This window comes from Molothrus ater, chromosome 16, assembly GCF_012460135.2.
Source record: "Molothrus ater isolate BHLD 08-10-18 breed brown headed cowbird chromosome 16, BPBGC_Mater_1.1, whole genome shotgun sequence".
Taxonomy (NCBI): Eukaryota; Metazoa; Chordata; class Aves; order Passeriformes; family Icteridae; genus Molothrus; species Molothrus ater.
The window spans coordinates 580,829-599,062 of NC_050493.2; the positions used below are offsets into that span (position 1 = coordinate 580,829).

General features: G+C 54.1%; 2 protein-coding genes across 2 annotated transcripts; one reads left to right on the forward strand and one right to left on the reverse strand.

The window, feature by feature from the left end:
• Positions 1-41: 41 nt before the first annotated feature.
• EARS2 (glutamyl-tRNA synthetase 2, mitochondrial) lies at positions 42-4,999 on the reverse strand. The gene is given in 10 exon segments (XM_036392236.2): positions 42-691; positions 898-1,033; positions 1,283-1,413; positions 1,517-1,670; positions 2,333-2,441; positions 3,220-3,692; positions 3,903-4,092; positions 4,241-4,396; positions 4,865-4,963; positions 4,966-4,999. Coding segments are annotated over 10 exon segments (1,566 nt in total). The 3' UTR covers positions 42-607.
• A 205-nt stretch (positions 5,000-5,204) lies between these two features.
• On the forward strand, positions 5,205-16,234 carry UBFD1 (ubiquitin family domain containing 1). Its single transcript, XM_036392237.2, has 7 exons — positions 5,205-5,403; positions 5,622-5,888; positions 5,965-6,173; positions 7,179-7,244; positions 7,450-7,555; positions 10,503-10,585; positions 11,813-16,234. The coding sequence occupies exons 1-7, from the start codon at positions 5,376-5,378 to the stop codon at positions 11,921-11,923; spliced, it is 870 nt and encodes a 289-aa protein (XP_036248130.1). The 5' UTR covers positions 5,205-5,375; the 3' UTR covers positions 11,924-16,234.
• The last annotated feature ends 2,000 nt before the right edge of the window (positions 16,235-18,234 follow it).

The following is an 18,234-nucleotide window of genomic DNA, read 5'->3' on the forward strand; positions in this document are numbered from 1 at the left end:
CTCCTCCCCTCACCCGCCGCAGAGTAACCGTGAGAACAGAATCGAAGTCACCACATTGATTTAATAATTAGAAGGGCATCAGACAAAAGAGGATAAAACAGCTCAATCTCCTGATCAGGGGTGTTTTTAGCAGAACCACGTGCATGACACAGTACACAGGAAACCCACTCTGAGCAGTTCACTCAGGCTGGTGGGACACCAGGGCAGCTATAATACACATCTATATATATATAAATACCCGCCACTGTATTTATTGGGGAACCGTGTTGTGCAGCTGTAGGCCCTCTCCAAAAAGAATCTGATCTGCTGCTTTCAGAGGTTCAGTTACTTTCTGTCCACATGCTCTGAATTTAAATGCTGATACTTGTCTTCCTCCCCCCCCTGCAAAGCAGGCTCCTTGCACGAGGTGACGGCAGGACAGAGTTGAATCTGGACTCGGTTCCTCTCCCAGACGAAGTGGCTCGTGCTCAGTGCAGGCTCCTACAGACGTGGGACCAGCCCAGACACCTGCCTGGCCTGAAGCCCATCTCGTCTGCTCAGAGATGATCACGCAGGTGCCACCTGCACCATCCCAGTGCACGGCCTGGCAGTGTCACTGACGTCCCTGTCAGCTGGACAGGGCTCTGTGTATGCGGCCACACGCCTCCTCAGCTCCCAGGGTCACCATCATCTCCGCCACGCTGGGGCCGTGCTGCAACACAGAGAGTCACTGAGCACAGGAGCTGACCTCCCCAGCACGCGCCTGTGCATCACAGACTGATGCCAGCCCTGCTCAGAGGGACCTGAAGGGTTAGCACCAGAGCTGAGCCAGGACTAGGCTCTGGAGAACTCCTGTAAAACGTGGGTTTGAGCTCTGTGAAAGCACACTGCACATCATCTCAGAACTGCTCGTTTTACCTGCTGCCCACTGAGCGCCAGGCGCAGGAGCTGCATCATGCTGCTGTACTTGGTCTCTCTGGTTTGCTCCTGCACCTTTCTCAGCTCTCTGTTCAACTCCTCCACAGTCAAGGCAGCTGCTGGCCTGGTCAGGAGCCTTTGGGAAAGAAAGTGACCCTTACACTCTGGGGACATGGAAACCCACAGGGCTCCTACCTCTCACCCCTGCCCTGTGCCAGGGCGCTCCCTCTGCTCACCAGCAGCAGAGCTCATCCAAAAGAGCAAGTTTAAACTACAAAATTATGCCACAGACCTGGAAAACCACAGAAAAAGCAGTAATTCTGACTGTTTTCAGAGATGAGGAGCCATTTCTGCCACTACTCAGCTCAGGCAGCAGCACACTTACCCTAAGACCAGTTTTCCTATTTTATCTACTTCTGCAGAAATTGTTTGTAGCTGCTGCCGGGACACCAAGGGCCTGACCCACAGGTAGGAGTAATCACTCGATACCAGATTCTTCAGGAGGCTTATGTGACCCTGGGGGAGGAAAGCAAAGCTGGCAAGGCAGAGGGCTGTGCTGTGGAGGAAGCAATTCCTCAGCCTGGAGGATGGTGGCACAGCAACCTGCTGCTACCCATACTTTTCTCAGCAGTAGGACTCGCTCCACATATTCCTTTTCCAGAACATCTGGATCCACTTGCTGATCCCCATAGACGAGCTCCACCAGCCCCTGCAGCTCCCTGACGAGCTTCTGGCGCAGCCCTTGGTTCTCAATGTGACGGGTGAGGTGAATCCTGCAGCAGAGCAAAGACCTGCTTTTGCATTGCTTCGGGTTGGATCACCCCAACCGTGTTTCACAGAAATCACAGAATATTCTGAGTTGGAAGAGACCCTCAAGGATCATCAAGTCCAACTCTCAAGGGAACAGCCCATCTGGGGACTGAACCCACGGCTTTGGCATTCTTAACACCATGCTCTGACCAACTGAGCTGAAACTGTGGAACTGTTAGAAAAGCAGCATTAAACCAGAGTCAGACACTCTACAAAGAAGCATTTAGCTCAGGTGCCCCACAGGGAACTGATGATGAGGCCACCTTAGCAGCACAATATCCTAGGAGCACGAGTGTACTTGCAAAAGAGCCTTCTGGAAGTGTTAACTCTTTTTAGATGTTACTTTCTTAGGTTATAAACTTAAGACTTTAGATCCTCCCAGCTACACCCACCCTCTGTCTAGACTTTCAGTGTTACCAACCCCAGAGACCAAGCACAGCATGGGAGAGGAGGCAGGAACTGTGTGAGCAGGAATTTATAGTTCCTCTTAGCACAGCCCAACAGGTGCTGCGCCAGGACCATGCTTGATCCAACAAACAAAACCTCCAGCGAAAACCAGGTGCTAGAAATAAATTCCAATTGACATGGTGCTTACTACATTTTAAAGCTACCACTAATTTTTTACCTGTTGAATTCTGGGAGTGCTTCAAGGTCCAGGAGCGCAGAATGGGTTGTAATTCTGCCTACTTCAAACTGGGAGATCAGCTCCTCCAGAGTCCTCCCCATCTGCTTCTCTGCAACACAGCCAAAGGGAATCACAGGGCTCCGTGCTCTCCTCGGGCACGGGGCTGGGAGCACGCTGAGCAAAGGTGACACAGGACAGCCACCTGTGCAGCGCCAGCAGCAGCAGGGGTGGCCCCTGGCAGGCAGGAGAGAAGTGGCAGCAGGCACACTGCCATGCTGCCTCTCCCCAGGAGCTGCTCTGCTGCACAGGCACTGGGCACTGGGATGTTCTGCTTGGCTCCATCACCTTCCTCAGCAGAACCCCTCTGCCTCAGTTGGCCAGAGAAGTCAGACTCAGCCAGGAGTCAGCACTGCCCAAGCAAGATTTTATTCCCAAGCAGAGCTCTCAGAGCACAAGTTAATTTGTGATCCCCACACAGCAAGAACCACAAAAGGAGACATTGACTCAACTTCTTGTGGTCTGTCAGGTTAAAGGAAAGGTGGCACAGGTGTCAGACAACACTGCAATCACTAACCACAGAATGCAAGCTTTCCCAAGACTTCACAGAGTTTCTCAGCCTTGAAGGGAGGGTTTTCCCAAGGGAGAACCCATTAAGCACCTGATTCAATTTTAATGGCTGCACAGCAGCAAAAGATTTGCACCATCCCAGCTCCTTCCACAGGAGCTCTGCAGAAGGCCTGGTAGCACCACAGTGACTGGCTGGTTACGTGACACCCATTCCCCAACCCCTTCAAACACTGACAAGGTTCTCAGCTATTAAAACAAACCCAGCCCATGCCATGAAGTCGGCATGAGGTGAGCAGGTAGGCAGGAGCCCGTGGCAGTACCTGCGAAGCCCGAGCCGCAGTTGGTGACGATGTCCAGCAGTGCCTCTGGCAGGAACCCATCCCGAGCAAAGCGCTCCAGGAAGATGTCCCCCTGCCTCTTGGACAGCTTGCCACCGTCCTTGTTCAGCAGCAGCGGCAGGTGGCCAAACTGGGGCGGCTCCCAGCCCAAGGCCTTGTAGAGAAGCAGGTGCTTGGAAGTGGAGGCCAGCCACTCGGTGCCGCGCAGGACGTGGGTGATGCCCATGTGGTGGTCATCGACCACGTTGGCCAGGTGGTACGTGGGGAAGCCGTCCCCCTTGAGAATCACGGGGTCACCTTCCACCTCTGCCACCTCGTGCTTGTTCCAGCCGTAGACCAGGTCCTGGAAGGGCTGCACGCCCCTCTCCAGGCGGAAGCGGATGACGCAGTCCAGGCCCTGGGACAGCTTCTGGGCCACCTCCGTGGCCGTCAGGTGCCGGCACCGGTTGTCGTACCTTGGGGAGATGAGCAGCATCTCAGGCGCCAGGGCTTCTGCTCAACACGGGCCAACGCCACCAGCTGTTCTTACATTCCCAAAACCCTAAGCAGACGCCTGAATTTCAGCTGTAACCCGCCCACAGCATATCCAGTCTGACACCTCTTCTCTGGAGGGTGACACACGCCTCCTCCCTGCACGGGCAGGAGGCACAGGGTCAGGGACGTACCGCGGGGTCTGCTGGCGGCGCAGCGCGTCCCTGCGGAGCAGCTGCAGGCGCTGCGGGCTGCAGAAGCAGCGGTAGGCGGCCCCGCTGGCCAGCAGCGCCGCGCCCGCCCGCCCGTACAGCTCCAGCCGCTGCGACTGCACGTAGGGCCCCGCGGGGCCGCCCCGCCCGGGGCTCTCGTCCGGGGGAATACCTGCAACACCGGCACGGCGGCAGTGAGCAGCCGGGCTGCCTAAGAGCCCGCACAAAGGCAGGCTAATCCACCTCCAGCTGAGTCCGGTCAGCCTTCACAAGAAAGGTAAGGATTCAGCAGGTGAAAAATTAAAGATGTTTCTAAATACCTGCCCAGTTCAACATATCTTCTATTCCTTCTGCAGCTCCTGGCACCACCCGATTCTGATCTGTATCCTCCACTCTTAAAATGAAGGTTCCTTGGTGTTTTTTGGCAAAGATATAATTGTACAAAGCAGTCCTAAGGCCACCTAAATGCAGAAAACCTGTAATCGTGGGGAAATCAGAGGAGGTGGTCACAAAGGAGACCTAGGGGAGAATTCTGAACACGAGCTGGAAGGGCGCTGGATGCTGCCTGCGATGGCAGCGGCACCAAGGCGGGAGCGGCACCGCATCCCGAGGCACCCCCAGCTCCGGGGGCACTGGCTCTGAAAATAACTTATGGATGACTATTGCCAGGAACAGAGTCCCCAAAGTGACCTGGCAATGCCTGACAAGCGGGCACACGCCAGGACCAGCACGGCCACGGTACACCGACCGTGACCCTGCACGGCGGGAGGGCACCGGGACACGCCGGAAGGGCGAGACCGGGAGCTCCAACAGAAGCCCTCCAGGGAACCAGCAGCCCCCGCACCCTTCCACAGCCTGAATTTATGTTTTCAACGCAAAACCCCGCCCCGCCGCAGCGCAGACCCGTGGGTGGGCAGGGGCGGGGCTGCCAAGGGGTCAGTTACCTGTGGGGCTGGGTCCGAACCGGACCCGCGGCCCCCGCTCGGGTCCGGGTCCGGGTCCGGGTCCGGTCCCGGTCCCGGTCCCGGTCCCGGTCCCGGTGTCGCCGCGCAGCGCAGCGCGCGCAGAGCTCGCGCCATCCCGCCACGCGCCCACGTGGCCGCGGCGCCGCTTCCGCCCGGGCCCGCAGCCAATCCCCGCGCGCGCCGCCGCCGGGGGCGGGGCCTCCCTTAAAGGCGCCGCCACACGCTTCGTCCGGTCGCGCGAGGGGACCGCGGCCGCCGCCACGGGCCCGGCAGCGTGGGGCAGTTCCGGTGCCCGGAACTCTGAGCGGAGGGTCCGGCTCCCCTCCTGCCTCCCGGCGTGGCGCGGCCGGTGCTGCGGGGGCGCGATCTGAGGCCCGCCGCCGCCCCCACGCTGAGAGGCGTGCGGGGGCAACTACGGGAGCCGGCGTGGCCCAGCAGCGGCAGGGCGGCGTTTCCCGGCGTGCCCTGCGGCGGATTGTACACAATCATCATGGCCGCCGCCGCCGCCGCCGCTGATGGTACGAGCGCGGCCGGGAGCGCGGAGCCCGCGGGGCCCGGAGCCCGCGGTATCGGGAGCCCGCGGGGCCCGGAGCCCGCGGTGCCGGTGCAGGGGGCGGCGGGGCGGGCCGGGAGGCGCCAGCGCGGGGAGCCGGCCCCGGACACGCTGCGGGCGGCGCTCTGGGGCCGGGCCGGGGCAGCTCCCGTGGGCCGGGATCTTCCTGTCCGCTCCCCGCAGGTGCCGAGGAGCCGGGCATGGAGGCAGAGGCGCAGGAGCTGCCGCTGGGCTGCGGCGGAACGGGCGGCTCGCCGGCGGCGGGGCGGTCTCCGGACGGTGAGGAGCGCCGGGAGCCCCCGCAGGCGTCTGTCAGCAACGGCGGCGACGAGGACGGCGGCAGGGAGCTGGTGGAGCTGAAGGTGATTTGGAACAAGAACAAGTACGACGTGAAGTTCTGCCTGGACAGCACGGGAGCCGAGCTGAAGCAGAAGATCCACTCGCTCACAGGTCTGTGGGGCCGCCGCCGCCTCCCCGCGCCGCCCCCGCCGCCGCCGCCGTTCCTAATCGCTGTGCTTGCCCCTAGGCCTCCCGCCCGCCATGCAGAAAGTTATGTTCAAGGGACTGCTGCCCGAGGAGAAAACGTTGCGGGAAATCAAAGTAACAAACGGAGCAAAAATAATGGTTGTGGGCTCTACCATCAACGATGTGTTAGCAGTAAATACACCCAAAGACGCTGCTCAACAGGACGTCAAAGCTGAGGAAAACAAAAAGGAGCCACTTTGCAGACAAAAGGTAATGAATATTGCAATAATTGCTGGTGTGGGGGAGCAGTAGGATTTATGGGATTCTCCTGCAGGCACTTGTGGCTCCTGTTCCTCCTCAGGTCAGGTTGGGGGTTCATTTCTGACAGCTCAGCATTGGAAGGACTCTGGGCAGGGGAGTAGCACAGAACTGTTTAGTCTAGCAGGGACTGGGGCTTTGCAAGACACTGCTTGTGGTGCTAGGCATAGCCAAGCAGTTTGGTCCAGAAATGGAAACACTGGATGGATGTTAGTGCAAATCCAGCCCAGATTAACTGTCTAAAACCTAACTATTTTTTATTGGCACAAAAGAATTTGATCCCCAAAAACTGCTCAAAACAAACGCCAAGAAAGCAGTTCCCTCAGCTGTCCCAGCCCTGACAGGGATGTGGGTGTTGAATTCTCCTCTCACATTTTGTAGCACGGTGCAGTGGGGCTGATTTGATGGCTGCTGAAGGATTGCCAGCTCAAGGTATTACCAGCCCTGTACCTTCCTTAAAATAAACTTGGTTAGATTAAGTAGTGCCTCCATGAAGCATGCTGATGGTTTTCTCTGACTTATCATGGTTCACACTCAGTGTAAGTGCGAACTTACACTGAGCACCTTTTTAAAGGTGCTCAGCCAGGTGCAAGTTGTGAGTGTGGATTTGAACGTTACCACTGCTGTGATCCATGCTGGTTTGGTGCTGGGCTGCACTGCCAGACGTGGAGAATTTCTGCCATTCACTGGATGTAACACTTTGGATTTTATACACCTGTATTTATGTGTGTGTATATTTGAGAAGGCTGTTATCCTTAGCATTGTGTTGGAGTTCCACTCATTTTGATAATTTCTTGAGAGTATTTTGGAAAGCGCACAATGAAGTTTGAAAGTCAGTGATGCCCGTGTGACCAATGCCTGTGAACAGCCCTCAGCTGTGTCTCAGTGCCATTGGGGTGTGGTCAATGGGCAGCTGCAAGCACACTGCAAACTTTAATTTCTGTTTTTATGTTGCAGCAACACAGAAAAGTGTTGGACAAAGGAAAACCTGACGACGTGATGCCTTCTGTCAAAGGCGTGCAGGTGCGTGAATAAAGCCTTGAGACACTCGGAGTCACAAAGAGACTTCTCTGTGGTTTGAGACCCTTCCCAGTGGTTCAGTGCTTCGTTGCTGTTGTGGCAGAAAGCTGGAAGGATGGGTGGTCCTTTTGCTGAAAGAGCTGAGAGTTTTGGGAGTTTGTATGTTTCCTGGGCAGCCCTGGCCGTGACCGGCTGTGTCTCGTTGCAGGAGCGGCTGCCCACGGTGCCGCTGTCCGGCATGTACAACAAGTCAGGGGGCAAAGTCAGGCTGACCTTCAAACTCGAGCAAGACCAGCTCTGGATTGGTACAAAAGGTGAGCACCTCTCAGCCTTGGGGATGGGCAGTTGGTGACTGGGCTGTGACTGAACTGTGTGACCTAGAAAAGCTTCTCCTCTGACTAAACTGCGTTTAGGGAATGATGTTGGTGTTGCAGTGCTTCAGAAAGCTTTCTTTCCTTTCCTCATGTGCATTCTCCCAGGGCATTGAATAGTACTTGATACTCCACATCAATTCCTGAAAAACTGCAGTTCAGTGGTGTCAGCAGACTAAGGGTCCAGTGTGCTGTCCCTGGCTCCAAATGTAAATGGGCATTTCTGGCATATCTCAAAGCACTCCATAAGCAGCATGGATTTGATGCCAGCAGTACACAGGGGCCCAATGGCTTAGCCAAGACTTGGAAGGAAAACTCAGAGCTGGGATAAAAACTGGGAGCATTGACATCTCTGGCACTCTGTGTCCTTCCAGCCGAAATTATGTGAATGGCTTGTGTCAGTAGTGCACAGCTGTGGTGCTGTGCAGAGGGCTTGCTGTGCAGTGCTGCCAGGAGGAGCTGGGGATGATGTGCCTTGCTGAGGGTGTCTGTGTCCTGGTTGTGGCTGGGATAGAGTTAGTTTTCTTCCCAGGAGCTGTTTTGGATTGGGATGGGAGCAGAGCTGATAACAGTGGATGTTTTGGTTGTTGCTGTGCAGTGCTTCCCTCAGTCAAGGACTGTTTGGTGTCTCAGATGCTGCCTGTGAGGAGGCATGCAAGGAGATGCAGGGGATTGGCCAGGACAGCTGGACAGAGCTGGCCAAAGGAACATTTCCCACCATGGAGCATCATGGCCAGTATAAACTGGGGCAGTTGGCTGGGAAGGACTGGTCACTGAAGGGGGACAGGCTGGATGTCAGTCAGCAGTGGGGAGCAGCTGTATTGGGCATCACTGGTTTCTCTGGAGTTTCATATTTTTATTTTATTATTACCATTAGTAGTAGTATATTTTATTTTGTTTCAGTTATTAAACTGTTCTTAGCTCAAACCATGCAATTTTTACTTTTTCCCCAGTTCTCCTCCCCATCCCAGCAGGGCAGGGGGAGTGAGTGGCTGTGTGGTGCTTAATTGCTGCCTGGGGTGAAGGGACACTGGGATCCCCCACCTGCCAAGGAAGCTGTGCTCCTTCAGTCTGACTGGGCTGGGCAATACATAGTCATGAGCAAGAGGGATGAAAGTGCTTGCTCACTGTCCCAGTAAAGCAGCCTCACTGGGTGGTTGTACTGCCTCCAGCTGCTACAATAGGTCCAAAGTAAGCAGAAATCCCAAAAGTTTTTGACCCTTTCTTTGTAGGACAGACTTGATTGTGAAGCTTTTTTCTGGCTTTAAAACCTCTCTTGGTGCCAGTTGCAATGATTTCCTCCTGGGCAAAGTGATGGAGCAAGGCATTGGGGGTGTTTTTAACTCTATAGGTTGGGCAGGCAGATTTTTCTATTACTGATCCCAGATTCTAAATCCATACTTAGTATTTAGGGGATTAATCTCTTCCATCACCCCCAGATGAGTTTTCAAGTGTAGTGTTTCTGGGGTGTTCTACATGGCATTGCTTAAGCTGTGAATTTGATTCTTCCTGTAGTCATGTGTTTCCTGTAACCTGTTTCCCTGCTCCCCCGAATCAGCAGCAGCTTGCTGCCTCTAGGGAATGGTTGTAATTGCTGGCTGTTAATGGGAAAAACTCCTTCCTCCTCTGAGAAGCCCATGGCAGAGGCCAGCAGGTAAGGGCTGGAGTAAACACATCTGGGTGTTGGCACAGCTTGTCACCTGCTGGCCCTGCAGAGTTGGAGCTGGTTCTTACCCCCAGCCCTGCAGCCTCACAGGGGTTTGTAGTCTGAAGTTTGGCACAGGCAACTGTTCCCCAGTGGCTCAGTAGCAGTTGCATTGAGGCATGGATAATGGGATTTGTCTGTTGCTGGGATACTCAGAGCAGAAATTTATTTGGGGGATGCTAAACAAGGGCAAAATGGGGTTTTACCTCATGAATGAAGTCACAGGTCTGAACAGGTAGTTCAGAGTGAGCTCAGTTATGAGGCAGAGAATATTTTTCCTTACATAACTGAGTTTATCTCCCTGTGTGCTTTCTGTAGGTAGGTTTGAGGTTTTTTGGATCACAAATTAAATAGATCTGTCTCAAGAACTCAGAGTTCAGTTTCTCCTTTGTAAAGTGTTTTGGGTATTCCTCTGTATTGTATCCAAGAAGATAATTTTCAGCTGATGCTGGATGCTTGAGTGGAAAGGCAGGACCTTGGAACTGAGCGTGTAGAAAGGAGTGAGGACAGAGCTGATGGGAAAGCTCTGCCCTGGACCATGTACTTTGTGGCTCTTGTCATTGCCTCTGGCTGCTGATGTTACTCTGCCATGTAATTGTAGTCTTTTGGGGGCTTCAGTTTCTCTTACCTGTTTCTTTCCCTATTTTCTCTGTTATATTCCCTTCCCTGTTCTTCTCTGCACGCTGCCTCAGGGTAAAGCCTGGCCTAAGCTTGCAGAGTTAGGGCAGCGTATCTTTGCAAGCTTTCAGGCTTGCTGTTGAGAGTTCAGTGTAATCCTTGGCAGTCAGTCCTGAGTATTCCCATACCTGGACTAGATTCCATAGGATGAGCATCTCTGCTGCTCCGAGGGGAGTTCCTTATGGGAAAACATTACATAACATAAACATAAAGCCTGGGATTTCCCATCACTCAGTCTAGGCCCAAATGATGAGCACTGAAATACTTCATGTGATGCAGGGGAACTGTGTGATCCAGTTTTGGATTCCTTCACACTGCTGGGTGCCAGCTGTGGGTGTGGGGGGGGTGTGGTGCTGCAGCCACCACGTCCTGGGCAGCAGGTATCCAAAACTCACCTGGAGGGGAGACTGCTGACCTGAGGAGATTAATGGAGGTGGTGTATGAAATGAAAATGAAATACTGCTTCCCCGCATGTCAGAAATAATGCTTTGATCAATTTTAATGTAGAGAGAACAGAAAAGTTACCCATGGGGTCCATTAAAAATGTGGTGAGTGAACCTATTGAAGGCCATGAGGATTATCACATGATGGTGAGTAACAGCTCTACTTTAATCATATCCATCTGATTCCTTCACGCAGCACACACTGCTGAGGCTGCAGGTCAGAGCAGGCTGGAGGTGGATGGTGGTTCCAGCCTTGTGCACGTGGGGACATGGGCTCCTCTCACACTGTCGATATTTTGGGTCCATATTGAATATCTGCAGCTGTGTGGAAATCCACCGTGTTTTCACACAAACATGAAGTGCTTAAGCATTATTTTGTATCTTCTGACTGTGACAGCGCCAGACCAGTAAACATGTTCACAACATAGCTCATGATTTCTTAATGGTAGGGATATTTTTGGTACCTGGTTTAATTCCTTGATTCTGTGATATTTATATGAACAACAGGCCTTGATGGAGGTTAAGAAAAAAGGGATTTGATGCTGTAATATCTTTTCATACCTGTAATTTTCTGAACAACTTGCATGGGATCTAGCAAAGTTATATTTCAGAAGAGAACTGTGCTAATGTACTGAAATTTTAGCTGTTTATTTTAATCCATGGGGTTTTTTTAAGGTCCAGCTTTTGAAAGCACAGTAACTAACTTTTGATGTTGAAGTAAGTTTCTTTTCTATAAAAGGTCTGTTTCTTTCTTTAGGGGAAGGAAAGGGAAATATTTTTCCCTCCCCCTAAAGTCATGGCCTGCAGGAGGGTGCTGCTCTAGTCTCTGTCCCAGTACTTGATTTTTGATCACCCGTGTGAGAAGAGATCCTCTTAAGCACATGTTGCAATAAACTTAGCCCACAGCAAGGGCAGAGGCTCTGGCATGCCATGGTGCCCCTCTCCTGGGCATAGGAAAGAAGTTGAAATAGGACATTATGTCTAAATATAAAATCCTGTGACTATAAAAACATGGTCATTGTCTTGTTTAGTTCCTGTTTGGCTTCTCAGCTCTGAGGTTTCTTTGGAGACTCTGAGTTATGCTTCAGGTTGTCTACCAGAATAATTTCCTCATGTTCTTGAAACTGGCCAGGAGTTCTGGTTACTGTTGTGATGTTGTAAAAGGGAAGAGCTCATGGTTTTCGCAGTGCTCTGCAGCTCTTGTTCTCTGCAATGCTCCTTTAATTGCCCACCAAAGAGCTGTGGAATGCCCCGAGTGCTGCAGGGAGCAGCAGGTGGGACAGGCTGGTCTGGTTTGGCAGTGGATGAGCTGTGCCTGTCCACTGGCACCAGCTCTTTGTTCCCATGTGTAAATGTTGTCATTTTTAATTGCAGGCATTTCAGCTGGGCCCAACAGAAGCATCTTACTACTGGGTCTATTGGGTCCCAACTCAGTATGTGGATGCAATCAAAGACACGGTGCTGGGGAAGTGGCAGTATTTTTGAAAGCACGCTCACCTCTGGCACAGGAAAATGACACAAATCTAAGGACACTGCTGGGAGAGGCCTCCAACATCCCTGGATGTGACAGTCCTGGAACTTATTATTAAAACATGCTAAACGAGGCATGGATGGAAGCCAGAGGTGATGTTCTTTCACCATTAGTTTACTTTTAACTTAAAGATTTCACCATCCCTTTTCTGCAGTCAGCTTCAACCATATTTAAAGCAAATACAATGAAAATCAATAAATCTTAATTCACAAAATATTGTGTGTAATACACTTAAATCTGCTGAGAGTTGATCTTCCAGTTTAGTTTTAAAGAGAAAATATTGCAATGTATTATTGAGGATTTTTTACATGGTTTGAACAAAACCAAATATTTTCATAATCTCTCAGTTATCAGCATTAGACTTACCTTAGTTACTTGGTTGTGAAGGGGACCTTGAGGGGCAGATTTTTAAGAGCTAACTGTAGCAGAGCACAGCGTCGCTGTTCGGTGAAGCCATATCCTGCTGGCCCTCCAGGGCAGCCTCCACTCCTTGGTAGCAGAACTAATTCTTTGTTTTAACCCAAAGATGCCCTGCTTGTTTGGGATTTTTCCTGGCCTTTTCCCGAGTCTGGCAGCTCCAGGTTGGTCTGTGTAGCGTGTTTGGAGCAGGTGAATTCTGCAGGGATGTTTTGTCGTGGCCGGTGACCCAGTGCTGCCAGCTGCTCCCTCCCGTGCCTGGTCAGTGCTTCACCTCCTGCCCTGGGTGCTGCATTTCGGGAGCATTTTCTTGCTCATGCACGTTGCAGTCCAGGATCATTTTGCAGCTGCTGCGTTGACACTGAGCTGTTGGACTGGGAACACCCTTGTGCTGCTGGTGTGAGCAGGGGGACACAGAGGAACACAGGGAACCACAGAGACCGTCCTGCCCTGTTTGGGGTGGGGGCAGGAAGGAAGAGAGAAGCTCAGAGGCTGTTTTGGATTCTTAATAACAGCAGCAGTCTTTGTCGGCTGGATTTGAAAATTTGTAGTGATTGAATTCAGTGAATCGTACTTTAGTTTAACCATCCAGCAAGGGAGGTTTTGAAATGTAAACCACCTTCCAGCTTTTCTCCTGTTCCAGTTCACAAGAAGCCCTCACACCTCATTCTGTCAGAAGGAACGTGCTGTGCCTGGGGCTCTGGTGCTCTGTGTGTCATGCCAGCCATCCATGTGCCATTTCTCTCAGGTGTTCTGAACAGAGCCCTCAGCCCTGCGCAGGTGCAAAGCCCATAGCAGCATTGTGCAGCCAGACTGGAGCAGCTCACACATCCCTGCTCTGCATCAGCACTGGGGCTCCATGCTGCTCCATGCCAGTAGCTCAAAGCCATGCAGAAACAGCCTTTTAGGAACAGCTAATCTGAATATGCTCCATGTCTGCTCTTCCCTCTCCTTCAGCTGAAGCACAGCAGTGCAGATTCCCAAATGAATACTTATTTTACTTTTATTTTACTTGAGAGACTGGAAAACACATTGGCTTTCTGGTAGGTGTTGAGGTCACATATTTCCCTGTAGCCTCTAGATAGCAGCTTTTAGTTTGCATTTTCTGTTTGAACAGCCACGCAATATGAGTTTTAAAGGTGTTTCATGTCCTACATAAAATCTAGTGATGAGCTTGTTACTCCTGTAGCTTGGGGTATTTCCTTTCTGAGTACAATCAGCAGCAGTGTGTCCTGACACGCGTGGCTGGGCCAGGAGAGCTGTGTCAGCTCCCTTGGCAGTCCCCTGGAGCAGTGGGGGCAGAGAGGAGCTGGCCTGCCTTTACTGGTGGCAATGTCGTGGGTGAAACACAGCCATCACACGTGCAATTTCCTACTTGTCAGTCCTGGTGTTAAGGCTGAAATTAACATTTTGTTACCTGGTGGAAGGTGTGGGCACTACAGGATAAGGCAAAGGGGTGACACCGGCTCTTTCTGTCACCTGGGGCCATGTTGCCACCTTGCTGGTTCTGTGATGATCAGCTCCCATTCGTTCCTCAGCGTGCTCAGACCTGTCTGTGCATCTGTTTGTGTTCCGTTTCCTTTCCTGTTCCTTCACCCCCTTGCTCCTGGGGAGGGCAGGAGCAGTTGTGGTGCCCTGGTGCCCGAGTTCCAGCTCCTCCCCAGCTCCTGTGGCTTCTGTGCAGGACGCAGCGACCGGGTGAGTAACTCTGGGGCCCGTGGGCACAGGCACTGACCACTGCTGGGGCACAGGGCAGCGCCACACCCCGTGCCAGGGGCACAGCTGCCCTCTCCTGGGCCACGCACAGCCCAGCAGCTCAAAGGAGACTCAGCACAAACCCCTTGGTTGCATACAGATTTTAAACATGAAGAAAATACTATACAGTAAGAAAATGTGATCCTGTTTAGGTGCTTCCTTGCAGGTTGGATTTGATTGGAAAAATGAAATTGTCTCATTTTTTGTTCTATGTGTAAAATTTGAATTAAAATACAGGAAAGTGACTTATAAATGCTTTAGTTGGTGTTTGTTGGCTCAATATCCCAGATTTCTTGGGACCTCTTTGAAATGAGTATTCTAGTTGAAATTAGCAGCGCTGCTTTTAAGATCCTTTCTCTTTGGGAATGATGTGGAGTTGTGTATGTTCTGGCATACACCAGTTTTTCCAAGGCAGTTACTGACATTAAGAAACACCCTCTTTTTAGTGGGATAGTGCCACAGTTGCCTCTCAGCCATTGCCTGCCTCTCTCAGCTTTGGATTTTGCTCTCTGGTCACTGTGACCATCCCAAGGCAGACTCAGCATAACCAGGGATCCCAGGGAGGAGTTTGGTGCTCAGTGAGACACAGTGTGTGAGTAAATTGTGAGTACACTTGGAGTTGGTGATAAAGATGGTTCTGAGATCTGACGTTCATTCTGTGGGCAGTTACCAGTACCAGCTGCACAGACGTGTCTTTCTGTTAAATCACAATTCTCCAGGGTGCTCCCAGCAGCGACTGCTTCCTGCTGTGTGTAGGGGTGATTCCCGGGAGCACCCTGGGCTGCCACTCCACATGAGGCTGCACTGAGTATTTTCTGGGCTTGCAAATTGCAGGTTAAAGTATTGGTGAGGCAAATGCAGGTCCCTGCAGGACACAGCTGGTGTTTGCTGTTGGCTGCTCCCAGAGCCCAGGCAGTGTCCCCTCCTTGCTGCCATCTTGGGATTCCTCCTGCCAGTCCCCCAGCTCCTTCCCTACCTTGTTCCATGACACTGGGTATCACAGCTCACCTCTGTGCCATCCCTTCCCCCTCTCTGTGCCCAGCACTGCAGATTTCTCCTCCTCTACTTGTCCCAAGTTCAGTATCCTTTCCTCTGTTGTGCACCCCAAGTGTAAGCAGTCCCAGGATCACTGCTTCCTTGGGAATGCACAGGTGTTGTTGCTCAGCCTGGTTGGGGTTTGAACAGAGATTGTCTTGCATGAAGAGCTTGTGTTACTCGCATGGTTTCATACCAAGTTTAAAGTAAATTATTAATTTCCATTAATGACGTTGATGAGGAATGTGTAACTACAGTTAGGGTGTTCTGGTGATGGAAGAGAGGGATCTGGATTCAAAGGAGATAAACTCAGCACCACCACACTGTGCTGGTGCCACACACACCCTGCCCAGCTTGCCCCTGCTGGCTGGTGCCCACTGCTCCGTGCTCTAAGGGCCAAAGAGAAACAATTCCTTGCTGCTGATGCCCAGGTGCCCCGGTGGGGTCTGCTCTGCCCCCTGCCCACAGCCACGGTCCTGACCCTGCCACTGCCTCGGGCACAGTGCTCCTGCTCCGTCCTTGCAGGCTTGTTTCCAGACTCCCCTTCCTTTACTTTCCTTCCTTTGTAACTTGGTTTTTCCAGTGGAGCCGTTTTCACCCTCAGTTCTGTCCAGCACCTCTCCCCACCTGTTACGATGAGGTCGCTGGCATCTTGTTTTGTTAGTGAGTGTCCTTGTCACCGGAGGGGACCAGGAGAGCCCTAGCAAGGCTTGTATGAGACGTGGCCATTTTACCTTCTAGCCAAGGATTCATCTTGGTACTCATGGAAGTTCACTCTGTCTTATCCATACTCAAAGCGATTAATTCTTTGGTTTTATATTTTAAAAAACCAACTTAGATATTTGTGTTCACTGCAGATTTATTTTAAATTGAATATGTGAGTACCATGTATTATGGTATTTTTAAATAATCTATTGCCTACTTTGGGGGGAGGGAGATGACAAATATTTAGTCTTAGATTTGCACTGCTGGATTTTTTTAAGTGTAACCTTGACTGGTTATCCTGGTGTTTTATTCTGTAAGATTAGTCTTATGAATTAAAGTTTGATAATTAAGTATTTCTGTGTTTGAGTGTTTCAATATTCTGTATGTACTGAGCTGCTTCCTCCTGCATGAACAACTGTGAGCAAAGGGTTTGTAGTTTCTTTGCAGGAGGATGGACACAGGCGAGAGTTCAGGGGACTCCACACCTGGTGACACGTCAAAGCCGTGGGTGCCCATCTCCCACGGTGGGGATTTGGGTTCTGCTGCCCTGTGCCACTGCACACGCACGGCTGTGAATTACGGGGTGGTCTCTACCTCCCTGCCCAAAGCCGGGCTTTAATCTGCTTTTGCACCGAGCTGGGCCGGTTCTGCTGGGCTGGGCTGGGCTGGGCTGGGCTGGCTGCGGTGTCGCACAGTCCCACTGCCATTGAACAGCCCCAGTGCTGGGCGTGTGGCACGCTCGGGATTGCCGTGCTGAACCGGCCTGCTCGGCCTCGCTTCCCCCTTTAGACACCTCCTGTCCCACCCAAACGCCCATCTCAGAGGGGTCGGTAACCCCAGTTTGCGCTGCCGTTCTCCCAGCTGTGTTCGCTGTGCTGCCCGCTGTGCCCTGGCTCTCGGGGCCAGCGGTCAGGGCAGGCGGGGTCCCAGCGCAGCCCCCGGTGCCCGCTGGCCCTCGGGCCGAGCTCCCGGCACACGGGGCTGAGGGGGTCTGCGAGGGGCGGCAGGAGCCGGCTCCTCCACCGCCACCGCCGGGAGGGCTTCGCCCCGCGTTACCGGCGAGAGGAGCCGTCCTCGGCTCGGCGCCCGCGGCCGGGCTGGGGCCGGTGCCCGGGGCGGGGGATGCGGGGCTGTGCGCTGACCGCGGCTCCTCCCGCGGTGCCAGCGGCCGGGAGCCGGAGGGGAGCGGGGCGGGGAGGCCGACGGGCCCGCGGGGTCGGGGCTGCGTGTGCGGAGCGCGGGGGGGCGGAAGCCGCGTCCGGGACCCGCCCCGGCCCCGCTGACTCACGGCGGCCGCGCGGCCCGGCCCGGCCTGGCCTGGCCGGGACATGGGCGGCCCCGCCGCGCCGCGCCTGCGGGGGCTCCGGGGGGCGCGCCGTGGGCTCCTGCCGCCGCTGCCGCCGCTGCTGCCGCTGCTCCGGCTGCTCCTGCTGCTGCTCCCGCCGCCCTCGGCACAGGTACGGCCGCCGCTGGCAGCGGGGGGTGCGCGGGGGTGGGACAGCGCCCGGGAGGGGACAGCGCGGTGTGAGCCCGTGCTCCCGGTGTGAGCCCGTGCTCACCGTGCCCCGCGCGTCCTGCGGGAGGGCACACGGCACTTGGTGCCCGCGGGTGACACCGGGGAGCGGGGCCCGAACCGGCCCTCGGGCGGGGGCACCCGCAAGGTGCTCGTGGTGCGGGCGAGGGGCCGTGGGGCCGGGATGCTGCCGGGGGCCCGCGGCCGTACGCTGCGATGGAGCGCCGGGCTGTCACCCGGGCCGGGGGCACCCAGAGCGGAGACTGCTCTCCATCCTCACCCCGGGCCCGGCTGTGGCCGGCAGCGGAGTCCCCTTCCCCCTCTGCCTGGTCCTGCTGCCTGTCAGGGTGGTGCCTTCAGAGCCGGATCCAGCTCCTGCAGCTGGTGGCGGTTCAAGTGGATAGGCAGCGTGCCAGGGTGGCTTTGGATTACACGGCTAGAGCTGCTTCACTGGAGGAAGCAGGGGATGCTGGCGCCGAGTTTCTGTCTGTGCTTGGCCGTCCCTCTCTATCCATCCTTGGGGGAGCGAGTGTGCCCCGAGCCCACGGCTGAGCTCGGCCCCAGCGGCATCACTGCAGAGTCCAGAGCGCTGTGGTGGAACCTCGGGAAAGCTCCTGGGACAGCCCGTGGGAACAGCCACACTTGTGGGCTGAGGCTGGGACCAGGGGGAGGGCGGCAGCTCCCGGGCATCCAGTGCTCCCAGTTCTGCCCATGGTGGTTTATGGGGAGCAGGGCAGGCAGCCTGGCCTTTGCCCGAGTGCCCTGGCACCAAAACACCTGCAGAAGGGATGGAAAAAACCCCAGCGCTTGAGGGGGGAAGGAAGCAGAGAGCCCTGATGG

Coding starts and splice junctions, on each gene's coding strand:
- UBFD1 (XM_036392237.2), top strand. CDS start 5,376: ATGGCCGCCGCCGCCGCCGCCGCTGATG. Junction 6,174..7,178: donor AGCCACTTTGCAGACAAAAG/GTAATGAATATT, acceptor TTTATGTTGCAG/CAACACAGAAAAGTGTTGGA. Junction 7,245..7,449: donor CTTCTGTCAAAGGCGTGCAG/GTGCGTGAATAA, acceptor GTCTCGTTGCAG/GAGCGGCTGCCCACGGTGCC.